Source organism: Cryptosporidium sp. chipmunk genotype I (assembly GCF_004936735.1).
Source record: "Cryptosporidium sp. chipmunk genotype I strain 37763 chromosome Unknown contig_15, whole genome shotgun sequence".
Lineage (NCBI taxonomy): Eukaryota > Apicomplexa > Conoidasida > Eucoccidiorida > Cryptosporidiidae > Cryptosporidium > Cryptosporidium sp. chipmunk genotype I.
In genome coordinates, this window is record NW_027125583.1 from 143,109 (window position 1) to 164,237 (window position 21,129).

The 21,129-nt window shown below is 31.7% G+C and overlaps 9 protein-coding genes across 9 annotated transcripts; 5 read left to right on the top strand and 4 right to left on the bottom strand.

The window, feature by feature from the left end:
- Positions 1–43: 43 nt before the first annotated feature.
- On the bottom strand, positions 44–2,398 carry ELE39_000995 (Spb4p; the record flags this gene model as incomplete). Its single annotated transcript, XM_067344072.1, has 1 exon — positions 44–2,398. One exon carries the CDS (start codon positions 2,396–2,398, stop codon positions 44–46), a length of 2,355 nt encoding a protein of 784 aa, XP_067202753.1.
- Positions 2,399–3,471: 1,073 nt separating this feature from the next.
- On the top strand, positions 3,472–4,746 carry ELE39_000996 (uncharacterized protein; the record flags this gene model as incomplete). The annotated part of the gene is made up of 1 exon (XM_067344073.1): positions 3,472–4,746. One exon carries the CDS (start codon positions 3,472–3,474, stop codon positions 4,744–4,746), a length of 1,275 nt encoding a protein of 424 aa, XP_067202754.1.
- Positions 4,747–5,222: 476 nt separating this feature from the next.
- ELE39_000997 (Steroidogenic acute regulatory (STAR) related lipid transfer) lies at positions 5,223–7,808 on the bottom strand (the record flags this gene model as incomplete). Its single annotated transcript, XM_067344074.1, has 1 exon — positions 5,223–7,808. One exon carries the CDS (start codon positions 7,806–7,808, stop codon positions 5,223–5,225), a length of 2,586 nt encoding a protein of 861 aa, XP_067202755.1.
- Positions 7,809–8,630: 822 nt separating this feature from the next.
- Positions 8,631–9,665, bottom strand: ELE39_000998 (RNase P subunit p30 family; the record flags this gene model as incomplete). Its single annotated transcript, XM_067344075.1, has 1 exon — positions 8,631–9,665. One exon carries the CDS (start codon positions 9,663–9,665, stop codon positions 8,631–8,633), a length of 1,035 nt encoding a protein of 344 aa, XP_067202756.1.
- Positions 9,666–9,935: 270 nt separating this feature from the next.
- On the top strand, positions 9,936–10,424 carry ELE39_000999 (uncharacterized protein; the record flags this gene model as incomplete). Its single annotated transcript, XM_067344076.1, has 1 exon — positions 9,936–10,424. The coding sequence occupies one exon, from the start codon at positions 9,936–9,938 to the stop codon at positions 10,422–10,424; it is 489 nt and encodes a 162-aa protein (XP_067202757.1).
- Positions 10,425–11,676: 1,252 nt separating this feature from the next.
- Positions 11,677–13,047, top strand: ELE39_001000 (uncharacterized protein; the record flags this gene model as incomplete). The annotated part of the gene is made up of 1 exon (XM_067343957.1): positions 11,677–13,047. The coding sequence occupies one exon, from the start codon at positions 11,677–11,679 to the stop codon at positions 13,045–13,047; it is 1,371 nt and encodes a 456-aa protein (XP_067202758.1).
- A 460-nt stretch (positions 13,048–13,507) lies between these two features.
- On the bottom strand, positions 13,508–14,899 carry ELE39_001001 (eukaryotic initiation factor-2 gamma; the record flags this gene model as incomplete). The annotated part of the gene is made up of 1 exon (XM_067343958.1): positions 13,508–14,899. One exon carries the CDS (start codon positions 14,897–14,899, stop codon positions 13,508–13,510), a length of 1,392 nt encoding a protein of 463 aa, XP_067202759.1.
- Positions 14,900–16,391: 1,492 nt separating this feature from the next.
- Positions 16,392–17,222, top strand: ELE39_001002 (uncharacterized protein; the record flags this gene model as incomplete). The annotated part of the gene is made up of 1 exon (XM_067343959.1): positions 16,392–17,222. One exon carries the CDS (start codon positions 16,392–16,394, stop codon positions 17,220–17,222), a length of 831 nt encoding a protein of 276 aa, XP_067202760.1.
- Positions 17,223–20,154: 2,932 nt separating this feature from the next.
- Positions 20,155–21,117, top strand: ELE39_001003 (uncharacterized protein; the record flags this gene model as incomplete). Its single annotated transcript, XM_067343960.1, has 1 exon — positions 20,155–21,117. One exon carries the CDS (start codon positions 20,155–20,157, stop codon positions 21,115–21,117), a length of 963 nt encoding a protein of 320 aa, XP_067202761.1.
- Between the last annotated feature and the right edge of the window lie 12 nt (positions 21,118–21,129).

Below are 21,129 nucleotides of genomic sequence, written 5' to 3' on the forward strand. Positions count from 1 at the left end.
GAAAATTTTGCATGCATGCAAACAAAAATTTAGTAAAAAGAATTTATCTTTTTTTCTTGTTTTTTTTGCCATGTATGACCCATTTAGGTATTTTTTGCTTGTTATTACCACTTAGTGTTTTTAAGTTTGAGTAATCATCGTTTTTTTTGCTCGCTGAATGGTTAGATTCAAAATCTGAAGTATCGGATGAATCATTATTGTCTGAGGAGGCACTGTGGTTAGTATTGTCACAGCTATTGTCGTTTTTAAGAGTTTCATCATCTTGATAAAACTTATTGAGTCTGTTTTGGTACTCTTTGTAGGTAATTTTTCCGGTTTTCAGCTTTTTGGCGAGGCTGTTCTCAAACTGTAGAGTCTGCCACTCGTCTAGTTCGATTTTGCGCTTGGTAGCTCTTTTTTCACTTCTGGACCTTTTTGTATTGCTGCTTTTTTCTTGATCTACTAGGTTCTTGAATTCTTTTCGTTTTTTACGGTTATCATAGTCAGCCTTTTGGCTTTTTGAAACTTCATTATTGGATAGAGGTCTTGGGTTAGGATTAAAGTCATCAGGATGAATGTTCTTAGATCCTGTTAAAAATTTCCCAGAAATATTGGACTTTCCAAGAATTTCCTTTACTCTTGGAATTCTTAGCAGAGCAAAAGATGCAGCAATCTCTCCTATTGACAGACTTTTAAAAGGAAAAATAAATGGAAGCTGGTACTCTTTGTAGGCTCTAATATAGGATACAAAAGCCTTCTTTGCTTTTTCATAAAATTCAAAGTCACTATACATTAACTTTCTAATCATACATAATCCTATTCTATCAATATTACAACTGTTATTCAGAAATTCATCCTTATTCATAATCTCCTTGTTTAGTTTAGTACAGCAACACAATTTGAAATGGTTGGATTTTTTGTAAAATGGATCTTCTATAGAGTTATAATTACCATCGTAAATACCTCCATTATTCTCTTCTCCTTCTAAATGGCTATAGCTCAAAACCTTTCTCATTGTCTTCTTTTCAATGTAGTCAATAAATGCTCCTTCATGAGGTTGAAGCATTATTATCGACTTTCCAAGCCTCCCAGCTCTTGCAGTTCTTCCAATCCTATGTATATAATATGAGGGATCTTGAGGAGCATCAAATTGGATAATCCACTCAATATCAGGAATATCAATTCCTCTTGCCGTAAGATCTGTAGAAATTAGAACTCCACTCTCACAGTTTTTAAATATTTCATAAGATTTCTCTCTTGATTTCTGGTACATTTGACCGTGCAGCTTGCAAAGTCTTCCCAGGGAAGAATCTATAAAGTAATCATTCCTTGGTGACTTTTTTTGCCCTTCTTTAGAATGTATATGGAAAAGTTTTGAAAGGTATTTAAAATAAAACTCCACAGAGTTGCAAGTCAGGAAAAAGATAATGCATTTAATCTGTTTCCCAGACTCGAGCTCTTGTTTGATATTAAGTAGAAATCTGATTAAAAACTCAATCTTTAGCAGAGGGCTCAGTTCAATATAATAACATGTTAAGCCAATTGGAACACTTATATCACATTCAACATTTTCTGTAGGTAATGATGCCACTTGTTTCTCAGTAATATTTTGTTTGTCAAGATTACTACACGATATCGATACTTTAATATACTTTGGATTTCTAAGGCCAGTCTTAATAAGATTCTGAACCTGTGCATTCAAAGTAGCAGAAAATAGGCCAGTTCTTCTTTGCTTTGGCATTGAATGCAAGATCATATTAATATGATTTTCAAATCCCATATCTAGAAGCCTATCGGCTTCATCTAAGATAAGTATCTCCAAGCTAGACTTAATATTCCAGTCAAATCCGTCCTTTAGATTCTCAAATAAGTGGAAAACACGGCCAGGGGTACCGATTAATATATAGTATTTATTATAACCTTGTAAACCCTTTTCTTCTGCCTCTTGTTTAATATACTCAAGCGTCTTATTTACATTTCCCCCTCCAATGCAAATTAAGCCTTTTAGAAGATTTCTAAAGCCTTCTTTCTCTCTATGTTGACTAATTATCTCCAAATACTGCTCCAGAATTTCAAAGACTTGTGTTGACAATTCTCTAGTTGGAGTTAAGATGAGCGAACCCATATTAAAATTAGAAATTCCTCTAGAGTATATCTGACTTTTTAAAAGAATCTCAACAACCGGAACCAAATAACTCATTGTCTTTCCTGAACCAGTGCAAGCCTCTACTGCAACATCCTTGTGAGTAAGCAGCTCTGGAATAGTTACCTCCTGGACCGGTGACATAAAACTAAACCTAAGGTGGTTCTGAATAAAATCCAAGCTTCCTTCGCTAATAGATGGCCTTAATAACTCAAATCCACGGTAACTTATCTCCTCGTTTCTTTTATTTTTAGATTTTCGATTTCTGTTCTTCATTCTTTAACATTATATATTATTATTTTTGGACCATATACAAATAAACACTTTTTCACAAAACTCCAAAAACTCCTTCCTCCTAAATATAAATATTAGAGTACTATATACCTGGTCTAGCCTTTCAAAAATGACTAATCGATCCCTCCAATCAATTTAAACCTTTTTTTCTGCTTCCGTAATTATAGATTAATTTTCTTTGACATTTAGCACTTGCCCGCTCAAAGTTGGCGCCGTGCGTGCCGGTACTAGTCTAAAATCTATATACAAAGGGGTGGGGAGAGCATGGCGGTAATTTTTTAAATAATAAAGCGTGAAGAGCGAGTGAAAAGTGTAAAAGATAGATGAAAACGACAAATAAGGATATAATTCGCATGTTCAAAAACGGCTGGATTTAGCAGCTACCACATTATTTTGTTTTGAAGGATCGATTTAATTTTACTATAAGCTTTTGAGTTAATCAAGTATAAACATTTTTATAATATATATTTAGGCGGCAACATACTGAATAGTTTGTAGGTATTGAATATACTTGTGATCATGTCTATACATATATATATATATATATATATATATATATTGGCCCAATACATTAACTTAAAGGTGATTTTATTTTAAAAAATTAAATACAGTTACAAAATAATTTAAAGAGCTGGAACTAATTTACTCAAGATTTTCTGGAGAAATTATAACAGAAGAAAAAAAGAAACAAAAAATTTTTAGGCGGTACCGGAATCACTTTTAATTAATTTCTCACAGTAAATGAACAAGTAATAATATTGAGAGTAAAGAGGGAAAGTATTAAATAGAAGATAACATATCTTTTATTTAAGAGAAATAGTCTATATAAGGGACTTTTGAACAACACATTAGGGAAAATAAATAAAAGTGATCAAACAAAAGGTTCTGAAGCTGAAGGAACTTTTTAGAGAAATCAAGTGGGAAAACACAAATTAACATTGATTTCGTAAATTGAAAAAGAATACTTAAATTTCGAGTGAATAAGAAACTTGATATTAAAATAAAAGTTCATTTATATAATTTTTGTTGTGAATATTAATTACAATCAGTTAACTATGAATTCCGTTAAAGGCAAGTGTAATAGTATGTCCAATCAAAATTCCAATGAATCAAAGATTTCTATAATACCCAATACAGCACCTTATAAGTTTGTGAGAGGGTTCATGTGTTTTATTATTGTTTCACTCTCAATGCTATATCTGATATTCAGCTGTTCATTTGCCATTAAATATAGACCTCTTGTTTTTGATAATATACTCACTGAGACAATAAAAGGAACTATCAAGGGCTCAAATGGAGAATATATTCAGTGGATTGCAACAATACCAACAGGATTAGTTAGTAGAACTGTTTCCATCATTTGTGTGGTCATGTTCCTAGTATTCGGAGCATATACTATGCTATTTTCATTCTATACTGCGTGCAAGAAATACAAGTTCATCCAGCCATGGCACTTTATGTTGTTATCTGCAATGTCCTGTGTGGGAGGGCTTATTTCAATCTTCCTTTCAAATAAATTCGGGGTTGTTGAGGAGTTTACCCGCAAAGAAGACTGTCTTCTCCAATCCGTGGTTTCAAACGACTGTTCTGTAGCTATTGGAAATAACGAAATTTATGCATATGACCTCTGTAAGGCAGTTGAGTCATTTTGCTTGGACGAAAATGCATCAATGTCTAGATACTATACCAAGGCAATAATAGTTGCCGTAATTTCTTTCGTTGTTTCGGTTTTAAGCTTTGTTTACGGAATTATCCTGCTAAAGCTTAAGATGAAATATTCCAAAAAGTTGGCTTTGATGAGTGAGAAGAATGCAATTTCTGAAAAGACTAAGTCGAACCTGGAGATGTCAAATTCATTAAGTATTTGTCAGTTTGAAAATGATAATTCTGGAATGAATTATCAAAAGAACCAATCGGGTACTGTATGTTCCACAGCAGATAACACAAATGTAATGAACTCAACGAAAACCAACGTATATTGCCAGAATATGACCAACGATACCTGTACGGCCATACAACCTTATCAGAATGAAATAAGAAATATACCAATGGGTATAGTTGTAACCACTACAACTAGTAAGCAATGCCACGTAGCAGCCCACCGAGGTGCAAATGCACAAATTAGTGCCTCAAATATGGGTAATATGATCGGTAATTCAGCAATTGGATGTATAAACTCCATACAACATTCTTGCCATAACGGTAATTTAAATCAAAATAGAAGTGTCCTTGCTGGAGTATCACTCCAACATCAACATCACCATCATCATCATCATCACCATCATGGTCCTAACCATGGCAATAGACAACACCACGGTCATTTCCGATAAATGGTAAACTATTCTGAACTTATGAAAAAGGTGCTAATATAACCATTCATAATTCACCAGTCGTTTGCCAAATTTACGAGAATCTTACTCAGTTGAGGAAATACCAACTAAGCCTCGACTATATATTAATATGATTTGCGTATTGTCTATTAACTTCGCCAACAATCACTTAAACATTGTCTTCTTTTGACAAATTAAATTAAAATGCACTAAAAAGAAGAAAAATATTTAGATCTGATAGTCAATGTTCATATATTAAACAATAGATCGAACTATTTGTAATAAATAAGCAAAACTTTGACATTTTTTCTTTAATTACGTTGCAAATATTCATGAATTAACTTGCACTCCTGCATGTGTACAATGTTTTTTTAGTGTGCAAGTTTCCTATACCGGCGTTTACATGCATTCATGTGGATTTTATTCGCATATCCACATGAATAATTAACAATAAATAACAAAAATAAATTTAAGATTTAATCTAAAGATAATATTCGTGAAATAATAGCTATATCACTGAAGTCAGTTAGATAAGAAGCCCCAAAATCTTGATATAATTTGCAAGAATCAATGAATAAGTTACGAATTCTTTTATGATTGGTACGACTTCGATGGCTGCAAGTAAATGTATTATTGCTGTCTGGCAAAGAAATTGCTTTGCTTTGGTTTTGTTCTTTACTAACAATATGAGCAGCTTCAAAAAACTCAAAGGAGCTGGGTCTTTCAAATGATGAATTATAATAAAAATTCCGTAATTCACCAGTATTTGGGACAGCTTGATTTAGAAAAGTTGCATTACTGCATTTCTCGGTGAGTTTTGTTAATTTATCGAGTGATAAATTGTACATTAAAAGTTTTGAATTTTGCTCATTAACCAGTTGAGTATCAGCATTATATTCAACTGATTTAGAATGGTCAACCTCTGTACTAAGATTTCTGGATGCATCAGTGCTTGAACTAAGCAGATCGGAATTACTCGAAGATAAAATATTTGATGAGGCAGAAACTATATATCTATTAATTATTTGTACACTATTAAAGTGTTCAATAAATTCCTGAAACGAGTTGGATTTATAAGAAGCAATAAAATCTTGAATACTCATAAGAAGTGGCTTATTTAACAAACAAGATATTTTTGAATTGGACTTGGTATTTTTAAAACCAGTACTAAAATTCATCGCTCCGTTGTTAACTCCCTTACTGTTTATAGTGATGAGGTCCTGATAGGCACTAGTATTCAACTCCAACTTCTTTTGATCAACATATATAGCCGATAAGGCTCTGTAACAAAAACCAGAAAATGGGCGATTAACTTTATTCTTGAAAGGAAGTTTATAGTAGGTCAACATTGATGAAACTATACTTTCAACAGATCCTGGAACCATTTTTGCAGCTATCATTTTAGTTATTGAAGAAGGAATCCATCCCTTTGGACTTGCTTCATTAAACATCGAAATACTACTCCAAATGCCAAAAGGAGTTTTTATAGGGATTGCCATATAGCTCCCAATTGTTAAGTCCATTCTTACGTACCCAGTACGTTCTGGTGCATCTGGATGCTCAGTTGAGCAAGAACAAGAACAACAAATCACGTCATCCTGATTAATTTTAGTTGAAGAAGCACTTAATTCATCCCAGCTCATAAACTTGAAGCTATTTTTAATATTATATCCATGTAAATACCTAATATTTACGATATCACGTGGATATACTGTAGCTATTCTTTTAGTTGCAACGTACATAACATCCAAACCTGGGGAAACGTTTTCGACAATTCTAAGATCTACAGTATTATTATCATAAACTCTTCTGTTGTTACTATCTGTTGAATACTCAACATAATCAAGAGGAGCAATTGGTACAATAAACTCTGTTCTAAGTAAAACTCTTCCAGATTTGTGTTCCTTCTTCCAGACACGAACTCCATCTTTATTATAAACCAGTTGGCACATTAATTCATTTGGCTTCGTAAGTAAACATTCAAAACTGACCTCACTCAATTTATTGGCAAGTTGAATATACATTCGTAATCTTTGATTTTCAAACTTTTTCTGATTGAAATTGGAAGAACCTATTTTGTGAGATTGTAAAGAATTCTGATTTTCAGAATTTTTTAGAAAATTACCCAAGACTTTACGAGTTTCCTCAAGTTCTTCAAATTTCAATTTCAAATACTCCTCAAATTTCCCCGGCTTAGATAATATTGAAACTCTTTTTTTAAGCAAAGCATTTATACTGTTAATATTGATTTCAGTATTCATATTAATATTACTATTATCATTAAACGAAACATCTGAAATGGCTATTTCTTTTTTTGTACTTGATAAATCAAAATTCTCATTTTTATCTTTAACGTATGTATTTTCGGTAAGTTTGGGTTTCAGTGGAAGAATTTCAAATATACTTTTAAAATTCTCCTCAGTTGAAATCTTCTCATTAAAATTATAAGTTGTTTCAAGAGTTTCCATTATTTTGATATCAACATCCTCTGCAATGCAGATATTATTAAGTAAAAGTGAACTAAAATTCAATTTTATTGAAGATTTTGAATTTGATCTCTCAAATTTCTCAATCGAACTCTCAATAGTTGTTGATTTATTTGAGTTGATTTTATTATTATTAAAATGGTTATTCTTTGAAAGCTTTCTTAAAAATGAAAAGTACTTTGAGGAAGAAGATGGAGAAGGAGGACTTGATGGCAAAGTTAAATTATAGTTAAGATTGTGAGAACGTCTTTTTGTATAAATCATGCTAAGACTTTTCCTGGATCTTTTAAAATGTAGCAAAGACATGAATTTGGAAGCAATCTTATATTTGAACCTCTTTTTTTTTGATAATTTCTCCATAGAAGCTGCAAGATTGGAATTGATCTCATCATTATGTTCAGTCGAAAGGTTATTTAATTGATTATTCAAACCTTGAGTTCCATTAGCTATGGCAGTATCCTCATTCTGCTCATAATCAAGTTCAGAAGGCGATTTCGTTGAGTGTATAGAGTATTCTGCCTCAAATTCTCCCCTGCTATGTACATTTTCAATAATTAAAGAGTCTGAAGAGTTCATCTTGCCAAACCTTTGATGGCTATTTTACCAAATTCAATTTACCTGATATAACTATAATAGAAAATTATTTCCAGATTCAAATTTTGAGTTAATTCCTATTAAGATAATTTATAAAGTTTAAATAATAGTTAATTGGACAGTAAAGTTATATAGTAAGATGCCGTATTCATAACATTATATATCAATCAGTGTTGCATTTTACAAAACATATATTAATTCAAGTAAATAAATTCTCCAAATAGAAACTAATTAATTATTACTTGTATTTCCGCTTTATTTTCAAAATCTTCCTTGACTCAATATTCAATGGTTTTAAGAAATGTAATATAATAAAATATGAAAGTAAATGCGACAAGATCAAATAGAGAGTTCAACTTCAAATGACATTTGAGCCTTCGAAGTTGATCCTTTCTTTCCATAAATCAGCGTAAAATACGAAAATTAAAATCAATAGGAAGTTTTATTATTCTCTTAATTTAAGCCACCTACCCTCATAATATAGTCTTATTATACATTTCGGATTTTGGCGCATGTTGCCCGCCTAATGCGATGTTGATTGGATACCTAAAATGCCAGATGTAATCATAAAATGGTTTGGCGGTAAATATTGAACGGTGCATGAAAAAGAGATAACAAAAATCGATAGTGGGAAAACAGATATTTAAAGATGAGAATACTATTCACTTTATAATTAGTCATATCAAAAAACAAAAGATACTCTAATATTACAAAAAAATAAATTAGATTTATCAGTTTGTACGGAATTAAACTTTTTGGAGTTATTGGTAATATAAGCGACGAAAGATTGACTTGAACATTCCATCATGGAATTTCCATTTCTTGATCGGGATACTCTTCTTTTTTGTTAATTAGAATGACTGATGCAAACGAACGCCTATTTGTTCCTTTAGCAAGAACTTTAATAGGATTATTATTAATAAAGTCAAAAGAATTGACCTTAACTTTTCTATCAAAATCCAACGATAAAAGTACGTGGCAAATGTTTGATAGGTCCATCGGAGTTTTAATATCTATTGGGAATGATGGATTACATGTGATAATAATATTTTTGTGAGGAATATGTCTGGTTAGTGTAAGAAGATTAGAAAAAAAGTTGCGTCTTGAGTTACCTTTATTTAGCAGACATTGTGAAATATCTAGCTCAAAAAAGATTCCTCTGGAAACAGCAAGGTTGATTTGGGGACGCTTTATTATAAATGGAAGTCTAGGGGCAGATGAAATGTCGATAGAAATTATATCGCATTCTACAGATGAAATCGCAGAATTTAGTGCATTTTGTGTTGTTGGTCTTACAGAAACCAAGTCGTAAGGTTGATTTGGCACTGATGAAAATATAGCCTTGCTCCAGCTATCAGAAGACTCATTACATGGCCCTCTGGATAAGGCATTTATGTAAGGAACACAATCAGAATTATCAAATATTATACTTAGTCTTCTTAGTTGAAGAAATTCAAGTGATGTATCTTCTTCTTTTCCGAATTGGTTATTAATTTCAAAATTATGGCAAGAAAGGCTCAGAGGCAAATATACATTTTTGGGAACTAATGGACCACTATTTGACTTGACAATACAACTTTTTCGCAGGCTGCGTAGTTCTTCTTTTTCTAATTGAATATATTGGATAGGGCAAACGTGTCCTTCTTTAGCCAGGGCGCTGAGAACATTGCCAGTAACTGAATTCTTTTTGGTGCCACTTCTTAGCTTATTGCACTTTTCTATCAAATTTAGAGTATTATTAAAGGCAATACCAAGGTATCCAAAACTGTAAGCTTTATGAATCAGTTCTTTTGCCTTGTTTAACTCTCCTGGCCAGTTTACGCACAACTCAAAGCTCATTCGAAGTTTCTCTAGTGCCTTATATATCTCTTACACTACTTAATACTTTCTCAATACTGCTTTGAATTTTTTTCAAAAAAACTTTGTTACGTTAATTGGAATTATATGGCATTTTTGACAAATACTTTTGGCGCCAATTAAATCATATATATATAAACCAAAATAAACTTTGAATGTTTTCAAAGTTTATTTTTAATTACTGATTTTGAGTCCATCAGACTTAAGTGGCAAGCTTCTTTAATTCTCAGTTTTAAAAGTTTATTTACTGGGATGACAGTCTTTGTTTTGTATGTTCAGGCAGATTTTGAGGGAATTGAAGAACTGATCTTTCCTGAAAACTATACATGGTGTTTAGATATAGAACAGAGCGCAGGCTCACTAACTAAAAAAAGAATCACTGTTGATCCTAATGAAAGTATTGAAATGGAAAATAGTAGAGGCATTGTAAATTTTGCAATGAAATGGGAATCCGACAAAAGACAATCAACAATTACTTGCGTCAAGTTAAATAAAATCTCAAGAATGAAGGTAACTAGCGAGGATGAGGGGAAACTAGTTCCTGTAGCAGCTTTTGACTGCAGGGGAATCAATTTAACCAAGTGGAATCCAAGCTTCGGCTACAATGTCATTTCAAACTCTGGAAAAAAGTTTGAAAATATTAATTTAGAAGAACTTGAGTGGTGTGATTTCGATGAGAATTCCAATGAATCTGTTGGAATTTACAATTTAAACAGTGAATTTAGAGTACACAAAGTTTAGACCTTTTTTTTGCATTCACCCCCACATTTTACACATGTACATACCGTTTTCTACATGCAAAATTTGACGCTTAATTCATTTTTAAATTTATTTATGAAAATTTTGCACGCAAGGTATAATTACTCTTGTTAAAATATATATACATGAATACTTTTTTCTTTCTCAAACTTGATCAGTTTTTTTTATTAGTAATTTTATAATAACTATCGCAAAAAAAACCTAGCACTATAATACTAATTTGCTACTACTAAAAAGACATTGTTTTTGTTGAAATCAGAATTGTAAGCTGTTGGATAAAATCGCTGTACTGTTAAATTTTTTCAGCGGGCTCACATTTTTCAGTCCTCTTGTTCGCAAATTCCACAATCCAACTCCACTAGAATAGATAGTATGTTTGTTTGGCATTACAAGCTCCAATCGTATCCAGTAGCTAATTTTTAAACTAAATTCAGACAAAAAAAATTTTAATCACGTAGTAAAATACCATTGTTTTTTCTTGCCAAATTTATATATATATTTTAATATATTAAAACTACAAACAGGCGGGCACTTCAGCGGGAAATGAGATCAATAAAAAAAATAAGTAGAAACCTCATAGATGTATATAATAATAGGCAGTAATAAACACAGATAATATAAAAATAAGTTTTTTTTTTCAATTGTGGAATTAATTCATTAAAAAGTGTAAAAAAAACAGGAATCAAATAGGTAAATAAGTAGCAAATATATCTATTTACCTTACTTGCGAATTATAGATATTTTCGCGAGATATTCGATCTAGTGAAAACGGATTGGATTACTTTGTGGACTAAAGGGAGTATTGCTAGAGGTATTATATAGGAATTAAATAACAGAAAATTGAATAGTCTAATTTTTAAATTGGCTTCCTCCCATTTTTGAATTAATTACTGTGAGATTGCTTCAGAATTTCTAGTACCTGGTCTATTTTACTAAATCTGGCATTTTTCTCTTATTAATCAGAATATATATTAATTGGAAATACCGTAATTTTTAAAAAAATTAATATTTTACAATCAATTCTTATTTTAGTTAAATGGGAATTAAACTCTTGAAATAAACAGTCTTGAAATAATTACTTGTCACTGTATTATATTATGATCAGATAGAGATATTGGATCTTTCTGTTCTCATCTAATATTGACAATACGTATATATATATATATATATAATGTTTATTTATCTATATATGTATATATATACACATAAATAAGAGATTATAGATAAGAATAACATGGAAAATGGTGAAAAGTATATTCAAAAAGTCGGGATGAAGGAAGGAAGAGTTTCAAGAACTCAGTATCTGTTTTTTCAGGTTTATAATAACACGAAGAGGTGCTGCTGGAGTATATCTATACCGAGAGAGTGCATCGGTCTTTCCAGAATTCTTCTTGAATATCCATATAGTTACTTCCTACCTCTGTTGTCATGCTTCCAGTGTATCATGACCATTATTGTATGCCATATATTCTCAGCAGTTCTTTCTCATTTGCCATATTATAAATTATTTCTTCCGTTCACCTACTTTTTGACCATCCACTCCCCAGAGAAATATATTTACATGTTTGGAATGCTATTTTCATGGGTTTTATTTGTGCTATCGATTCCAATGCTATACCATTTACTTTTCTATCACCTTCCCCAGCCACTTGAAGTATGGGTAACTCCGAGATATTCAAGAATTGGTGAACTCATGGCTGATAGAGAAGATAGTAATAACGGATTGAACTCTGAAAAAGGAAGTCATAATTACAATATTGAGGATAATCAAAAAAGGACTCTAAATACAACATCTAACAGACGAAATGAGCGTTGCCCTGCTGAAGATTATTGCGCAGAAAGTGAAGCCTTTTTAGATGTTGATGAATATGAAACCGGTAAATTGGGCTCTGTGAATTTGATTCGTGTTAAACAAGGAGTTTTTCATAGAGCCATCGCAACTTGGACTTTGAGAATTACATTTTTTTCACTTTCTTTTGCAATTTTCTTTGCGTTTTCAGCTCTGATCTTTCCATTCGGACTAAATCTCAGAAGAGTCATTTTTAATGACGTTGGCGCATCATCTGGAATATTATATTACATATTTAATGCACTGTTAAGTATTTCACCGAGCAACTTATTTGTGTTTTTCACCTTCATTCATGCATTACTCATTTCGATTTATGTATTTGTATACAGGAGACCAGTGATTTCCAGATTATCTCGTATTTTAAAAATGAGTTGCTCTGCTTTAATGGTCTTAATCATCCTAGTCAGGTCAATATCAACATTTATTATCTCACATTATTATATGAACAAGTTCAGAAGTGGAAGACTGTTCAATGATAATTATCCAAATCTTAACTCATTTTTGGCAGATTTCAACATTAAGATGAAGGCAAATCACTCTTTTTACATTAGAATGGCTCTTGCTAGTAGTTCCCAGTATTTATTTTTGTTTGTTACTATGGTGTTTATTTCAAGCTACTCTCTTGACATTCACCAACTACACTTATCCTCTATTAATGCTTTCAAATCTACAGAGGAGTCCGAATCCTACTCTTTAATAAAAAGAGGAGGGGATTTTGTATCTAATAATGACGAAAAAGACAGTATTTTATACTAGCTCAGATTTTACTTTCGCAAGAGAATTATATATTGTTAACATGCCAACTTAATACCGCGCCTAATTTGTATATAGCTTTCTATATTTATTAAACTTTTTTCTAGTTGCCAATAGTTCTTGTGAGAGAAGGTATGATCCATTCTTCCTAGTTCATTCGTAGTCACACGAAATAAGTTCCTTTAAAGCCATTTTCACCTTTTATCCACGTCTATCTTTTGTTTCACTGGAATAACTTGGAGGAGTTGTCGATGGTTACATGCAATTGTTTTGGCGCCTAAAATCAGAAAAAATTCGGAGAAAAGAACATGAGTAATTTTCTGAACTCCTGAATAAAACTATTACACTTTGTGGGAGGAAAGAGAAATGCCAGAAAAATCACAGGTATAGAACAACAGAAAACTTTCGTAAAAATGGAAATTTAACCCTTAATAATATATTAAAAATGTGGCGCCAATATATTCTAGTAGTCATTGATGATTCTAACAGTATCACCGGAGATAATGTCACCAAAGCCAATAAGTCTCCAATGCTTGTCAACTCTTCTGGAAATGGCGAGTTTATCTCCTACGCTACAACAAACAGGGGAAGAAAGCTGGAAGGTAGCGAGGTCGTCTCTAATTTTCGTGACCCTTCCTCCCGTGGTTGTGGATCCAATGTTAACCATAAGAAGCTCACCTTCTCTAAGTTTGGAAACTTTAGCCTGTGCTTTAGAGCCATCATGAGTGCGCACACCTAAAAGTCTTCTCATGCGATATAAAGTAATATTAATAGAGTCATATATTTCTGGTAAGAAGCCAGGATGACCAAGGACTTGTCCAGATAATCTGTTGGCTCTTGTTAAGGTCGGGTCAATTTTTGTTCCAACCCCAATTAGTCCTCCTGAAACTGCGTATTTCAAGTCATTATTCTCAGCAAAAAGACTAACAATCTTGGATCTAATTGGTCTGCAAGTAAATTCTCCATCTGCATCCTTATTATAGATTCCAGGTCTGACCTCAATTTCATCCCCAATCTTAAGAACTCCCTTGATAATTGATCCTCCTGCAACTCCACCCCTCATATTTTGAGCATCTTCTCCTGGTTTATTAACATCAAAGGACCTGATAATAATCATTCTAGGAGAGGATGTAAAATCTCTAATAGGAATAGGAATTTGGGTACAAATATATTCACAGAGAACGTCAATGTTGAACTTCAATACTGCAGAGATAGGTATTATTGGAGCATCCTGTGCAGAGGTACCAGCAACAAAATCCTTAATTTGTTTATATTGTTCCTGTGCCTGAGCCTCCTTGATCAATTCTACCTTATTCTGAAGAATAATAATATGCTTGAGTTTCATGATCTCTACGGCTGCAAGGTGCTCAGAAGTTTGTGGCTGAGGACATGTCTCGTTACCAGCTACTAATAGAAGTGCTGCATCCATAACTGCTGCTCCGTTTAACATGGTAGACATAAGAATATCGTGGCCTGGACAGTCTACAAAAGACACATGACGGAGAAGTTGCATCTTATGATTGCACGATGGAACTTCACACATTGGCTCATCTTCTTTATTTGATCCGTAGCTACGATAACACTGAGGAGGTGGGCAATTTGGATTAGTACACTTATATATCTTCGCATTGGCATAACCCAATTTAATCGTAATATTTCTTTCCTTCTCATCCTTGAACCTGACTGTCTGAACTCCAGAAACTGCTCTAACAACTGTAGATTTTCCGTGAGCAACATGTCCAATTGTACCTAAATTTATTGTTGCTTGACGAGAAATTACTTCTGGAGTAATTGGAGTTAACTTGCTCAAGTCCAAATTATCCACATCTTGCTTAGATAAATGATCACTAGACATCTTGACAAATTATGTCCAAAATAACTCTTTTCACCAAATAATTTGTATTCTCTATAATATGACTCCTTGTGCCTAGTCTCTAGAAATTATGTTCATTAAGCGTGATCAAACAAGAACTTTTAAGACCAAAATCTCTTGCTAAAATTCTCAGTCTTCCAATTTCTATCTCTTCCTGGCTCTATTGTTCAAGCTTCTTTCGTTTATAAATCTAGAGATTACTTTGCTAAAAATGGGTATTTCGTATTCGTTTTTCCCGTTTTACCTTCACCTTTTCATAATCTTTCATAGAAAAACTAACTCAAACAGTTCCCGCTCATTATATTTTGCTGTCTCGTTACATTTTTTGGCGGCATATGTCGTAATTATTGTTAAATAGCAATATGTCATGCTTTTTTTTAAAAAAAATTGGGGGAAAAGTATGAAAATTCGATATTGGTATTTCAAGTAATTTATATAACTTTATTGTTTATACAGACATGAGTATTTGTGAAATTAATTTGTATTATTTTTTGAATAGCTGTAGACAATTCTAGGAATATGGCTTTATCCACGGTAAATTGTGCTGGTGCAAAAGTTTGGCTGGTTTTTGATGTAAATTCCGATTAATTCTTCTTGTATTCTTATTCTTGTGGCAGATACTGATACGTTTAAGTAGATCTAATAAAATAATAACGATAATACCCTTTTGTTCCACTAGACTCTCAGTTTATTGGTAAGAAAGCCAAACATATAGTTCTTCCTCACATATTTTCTTTTTTTTCAATAAATAAAGTATTTGGAAACTTACTTATAAAGAAAGTGTGAAGAGGTGTCAATTTCGGCATTTGAATTATAAATTTGATTTCACAAAATCTTTTTAAATGAAAATTGGAGCTCAAACTTGAAGTAACCAATTATGTAAATTAGAAGTGAACGCAAAACTTAGAACAGTTATAGGTCGAATTTAGAGCTAATTTTTTTCAAGGTTTCAAGAATAAAGATACAATTTAAGATAAGTGAGATTCCTTTTATTCAATTCCTTATTTTTAATAGCATATTAATAACGATATCTAGCAATCATGGAAAAAGATAAATAATTGGTATTCCCCAAAAACAAAGCATCTCAAAGGAACTCAAACAACAAATACAAAAATATATCAATAAACTTTCTCTAAATTGTTTATGCTATGCAAAAGGTTACTAAAACTTATATTTAACATGCCTAAAAAAAAGCCCCGCCTGTTCCAGCTAAGTACTTATAAATAGTACAAGCCATGCAGAAAAATAAAAAGTATAGTAGATGTGAATAAACACGTAAATTAAAATGTGGGGAAATTGGAACTTTCTTGAATGTAAAATTTTTAAAATAACCTTTAATATTAGAAAATAATTATTCTGTTAGGAATTCACAGTTGCTTGGGAGACGACGAAAATAATAACAACTCCGCTCCTTTTATGTAAATCAGTTTAAATACAGATGAAACCGTCAGATTAGTACCTACAAAAGGCCAAAATGAAATATATATACGTTATTTCTGCTCTAATTTCATCGCTTTTTATAGTAAATGCCTTTGTGTTACAAAAAAAAGAGGGATTAGATTTGGGTTTGAAAAAAAATCTCATCCAAAGCGCAGATTCCTCTAAATTTGAATGCACTGTAGCAATGGAGTGTATAAATGTATTGAGGTATTATTACTTTTTTGTGGCAATCGTTTATGAAATTATCTCAACATCTAACTGTATATCAAGAAGCTCTGATACCGAGTTTCGAATGCACCTATCAAAAAAGCTTTCGGAGTTGAATTACTATAGAAACTATTTTGCTGAGCATATAATGGATAAAGGAGGAAATGCATTTCTTTTCGAAGTTATTCACGAATTCCCAAAAAGAAAGGCGTCATTTTTGAATGTATGCTCTCAAATTAAATTTATTGATGCAAAAGAGCTTTATGTTATAGAGCAAAGAGTTATATCAAATTATTTGAAAGCTTTACTAGAATTGAAAAAATACATTGGTGCTGATATTAGTATTTTATCAGACTCTCCTTTGCTACTTAATCAAAAAAGGGAGGTAATTAAAATCATAAATATGGCAATTGAGATAATCTTAATTACTCAAAATGAGGTGCAAAATTTAAAGAAAAGCTCCATTAGATCTACAAGCATTTACCACCTGTCGAAGATCCCTCAAAAACTGCAGGTTATCAGGATATACAAAAGTTATCTTATTGTTCGTATCTCTCACGTAGTCAAGCTAAGACAATATATTAAAGCTGATAGAAGTGAGTTGTTGACCATGTTAGAAGAACTTGAACGCAACAATAAGATGCCCCCAAAGTACTAATTCTAAGCAATTTGTTTAAACAAGCTACACCCTAAATTTCTCTTGAAAAACTATTTATTTTTGTGTGTTTTATCAAAACGTTATTTCGGCTAGGAAATAATTCCATGTAATAACCCATAATTCAAATCACTCAAAAAGAAAGTCATTCGCTTCTATCCAATAATGAACAAGTTTAACATTACAACAGAGAAGAATTCTTAGTATACGCATTTATTAGTAAACTAAACAATAAAGCCGTAACTAGAAACGCACTTTTCGATCCAGACTACATATGATTGATTACCTGCAAATTCATCCATAGTTCCGTCTCTTTCATAATAATTACTTTCTTGATTTTATTGTTCCCTGTGATCATTGTTTTCTTCCCCTCGTTCCCGCCCTTTATCGCACCATTGCATGCTAGAATATTTTGACCTTGCAATTGCAGGCACCAAGTCATTGTTTACATTTACAATATTCCAAATTAAAATCTCACAGAAATAATTTGAAAACATAATTTATGTGCTGGATGCCATGAGTTCATCATAACTACTCAGATACATAAATTCAAGGTAAAATCAAAATACTTTTCAAGTTTTTTTCCCCACAAAAAACCCAAACAACTATTCGCAAAATAACTTGTATATATACATTGAGTTTAATATGTATTAATACAATTCGCTCTTATAATTTTAAAGCATGATTGTTCCTCAATACGCAATTATGGAAAGAAAGACTTTCCTAAACTCATAATTTTTCCTGCGAACTTAGCATATATATGTTAAAGATATGCATTATCGCTCAATTTCATGCAAAAAATCCCTTTGAGGATTTATTAAATATCCCCCTTAAAGTGAATTTACACACTTGATAGTTACAATGACTATTTTATAAAACGAAACAAAAAAATAAAATACAACAAAACAATGCAAAAACAACAAATAAAAAAATACATCTCCACGTAAACTTGCATTTTTCCACAAAACACACCCCACTTACTTATTCATATAATACATGGATTTTGTGCATTTTACACGTAGGCACAAACTCTGTAGATTTTTTATTTCTAATGAAAGCATCCATGGCGCCACATCCTTGCATGTATCTTTGTTACTTGTCAAAATTTCGTTTATTAAGCTCTTAAAGTACCTCGGAGGATTCTATATATAGATTTTTTAACTTTCTTGGAATTATCCTCCAACATTACTTTCTAGAAATGCAATACTATCCATGGTTTTAGAGTCTTCAAGACTTTTTTTTTATAAGAAAACTGACGTCAGCAGGGTCAATGAGAGAAAATAGTCACTTTTGCTTGAGGAAAACAGAACTGAGTATTTACATATATCCAATCATTTTAAACTTTTAGAAAATTATTAAGTGTAGTCGTTTCTTTAATCATTTTTTTTATTCACATTAAGAAAACATTTAAACTTTAATCGAAAATTAGGGAAATTACTTACAAAATTAACCTACAAAATAGCACAAATGAGAAATATTCCATTGCTATAAAACCGTTTTCTGTGAATATTGGATAAAGCAAGAAGTTATACGGTCAAAATTAATTGCATATATTCTCGCTTACGTGTGCGTGCACGGAATATTATTATACGCTAGTGCTCGTAAATTAGTAGAAAAAAAGAAATTAATCACTAAGAATAAATTTGTGAGTTCTTTTTGCCATAATTAAATTTCCATTATCAAAATCTTATAAATACCAATTTGATCAATGTATTATGGAACCAATTTATTATCTGAAATGCCGTCCACAAATTATTTATTCTTAGTTTCAGTTCTTATTCCCACTATGGCAAACCCTACAAAGATTCATTTTTGTCTAAATAAAATTATCTAACAAGAAAGTAAAAAATTCAAATTCAACATTTATTATTTCTAAAGAACTCTAAATAGTATTTTGAAATGATAACTTGTGTATTCAACTGGTATTTAAAATAGAAATAACGACATCGATAGATTAAAATGAGAGTTTTCAAGTCCACTCTGCTGCTTTTAGCTACAATATATAGCCTTGACCTATTTTCTCGAAAAGTTGTCAACTTGTATGATAGCATTCAATGCTTTTCATTGGTTGAATTTGTAAGTTAAATAACCAATGAAAACCCTGAATCATTTACTGGCTCCAGTAGAAATGTCGATCCAATCAATGAAGATTCTAGTATTAACCCACTAACTTTGGGCACTCTCAAACCAAAGTAATACAAAGACGAATTGTGATACTAAAAGAACTAAGGCTGAAAGTATCCAACAGTGCTTGATTGATTGAGTGGAATATTTGAAAGAGTTGGATAAAATCCGATCCCCAAGGATCCCTATTCATTCATTGAGGTATCTCAAATTGATGGTTTACTCCCAAGGAGATACCTCAAGTTAAAGAAAAAATCTAATATACTGAACGATCTGTAATTCACCCGCATTCTATAAGGTTTTCTCATTTATATAGAAATAAATACGCTGAATTAGTTAATAAACTTGAGATTCCATGCAGTACTTATTTAATGGAAAAAATAATAAATAACATACCTCTAAGCCTTATAGCAAGAGACATTGTAAACATAAAAATGTCTATACGAAAATAATAGTTTGCGTTAACAATTCTAAATAAGCTCAAGCTCTATCAAGTTTATCATTCAAGAAGTCAATTTACAATGAAATGTGAAGACGGTATAATTTCTTTATTAGAATGAGATTCAAGCCTCAAATTGCGAAAAAATTCGTGCTTGTATTGTTGAAAACTCATTTAGTTCCTGTACCTAAATTGTGCAGAAAATATTAAACTTACATTGGCGCACTAAATATTGTTAAAAATCAATGCGAGTAACAAACTTGAACTAAATTCCCGCATGCAAACAAGTAAATGTTAGATCTACCCGCCATTTTTTATAGATTAAAAATTTTAAAAATTTAAGAACAGTTTTTTTTCTTTAGCAACGATAGAATGAAGTTGAGATTGTTTAAATATACACTATCAGTTTTAGTTTTGACTGTTTTTTTTAATCGATTAGTTGAATTGAGCGACATAACAGTTAATCTCAAATATTTCAGCTTTGTTAAACTTAATGCAGTATATACTGGTAGTTCACATGAAAAAATAGAAGTCTTAGCTACTGATATGGAAGATACTCCAAGACTTAATTTGTCAGATTTAGATAGTAGAGAAGAAGTTGGTTTTGTCTCTCATAGTATGGCTAAATCACTCTTAGATAAATTTGTAGTACCAAACTGCAGGCTTAGTACCCTTTATAATTCCATAAACGCTCTTCTGTATGACATATTTCTATATGAAAAACAAAAATGTATACTTAAAAGCTTTGAATCAAAATATAATGAAAGAAGATGTTCTACATTGGGTAGAAGACTTTACATATTGAGAGGATGTCGTGGGCTAAAAAGAAAAATGGAAAAACTAGAGGCTTCAATGGAAGAATTGAAAGAAAGAGCTGGTCAACTTGAGCGTTATATTTTGGGCTGCTTTTTGGCTGCTATAAAAATGTTATGGAAAGAAGGACGCGAACAGGAGTTTGCATTAATTGAAGAAAGTGTAGAAGAATGTACTTATGATAAACTGTTTTCAACTTGGCAAGAACTGCAACTCTTAAAAAAATCTTATAAATTATTTGAGTCTTTTATTACTTCAGACTTTGGAAAATTGGCTTCAAAAAGTTCAAGTAAATCATGCTTTTCTAGAAAAAACTTAAATGAGAAATGTGAAAAATATGCATTTGAAAGGTTTGTTAATATTTTTGAAAAGGTTGAAGCTCAGATTAGTAGTTTGACAACTGAATTCGAGATTTGTGCCTCATATTTAGCGCTTAATGGCATATTTAATGATGACAGAGAACTAAAAAGTGCAAATGATCCTACCTCTTTAATAGGCTCTTTGGGGAGTCTACTAATTTAATCTCAACAGTTA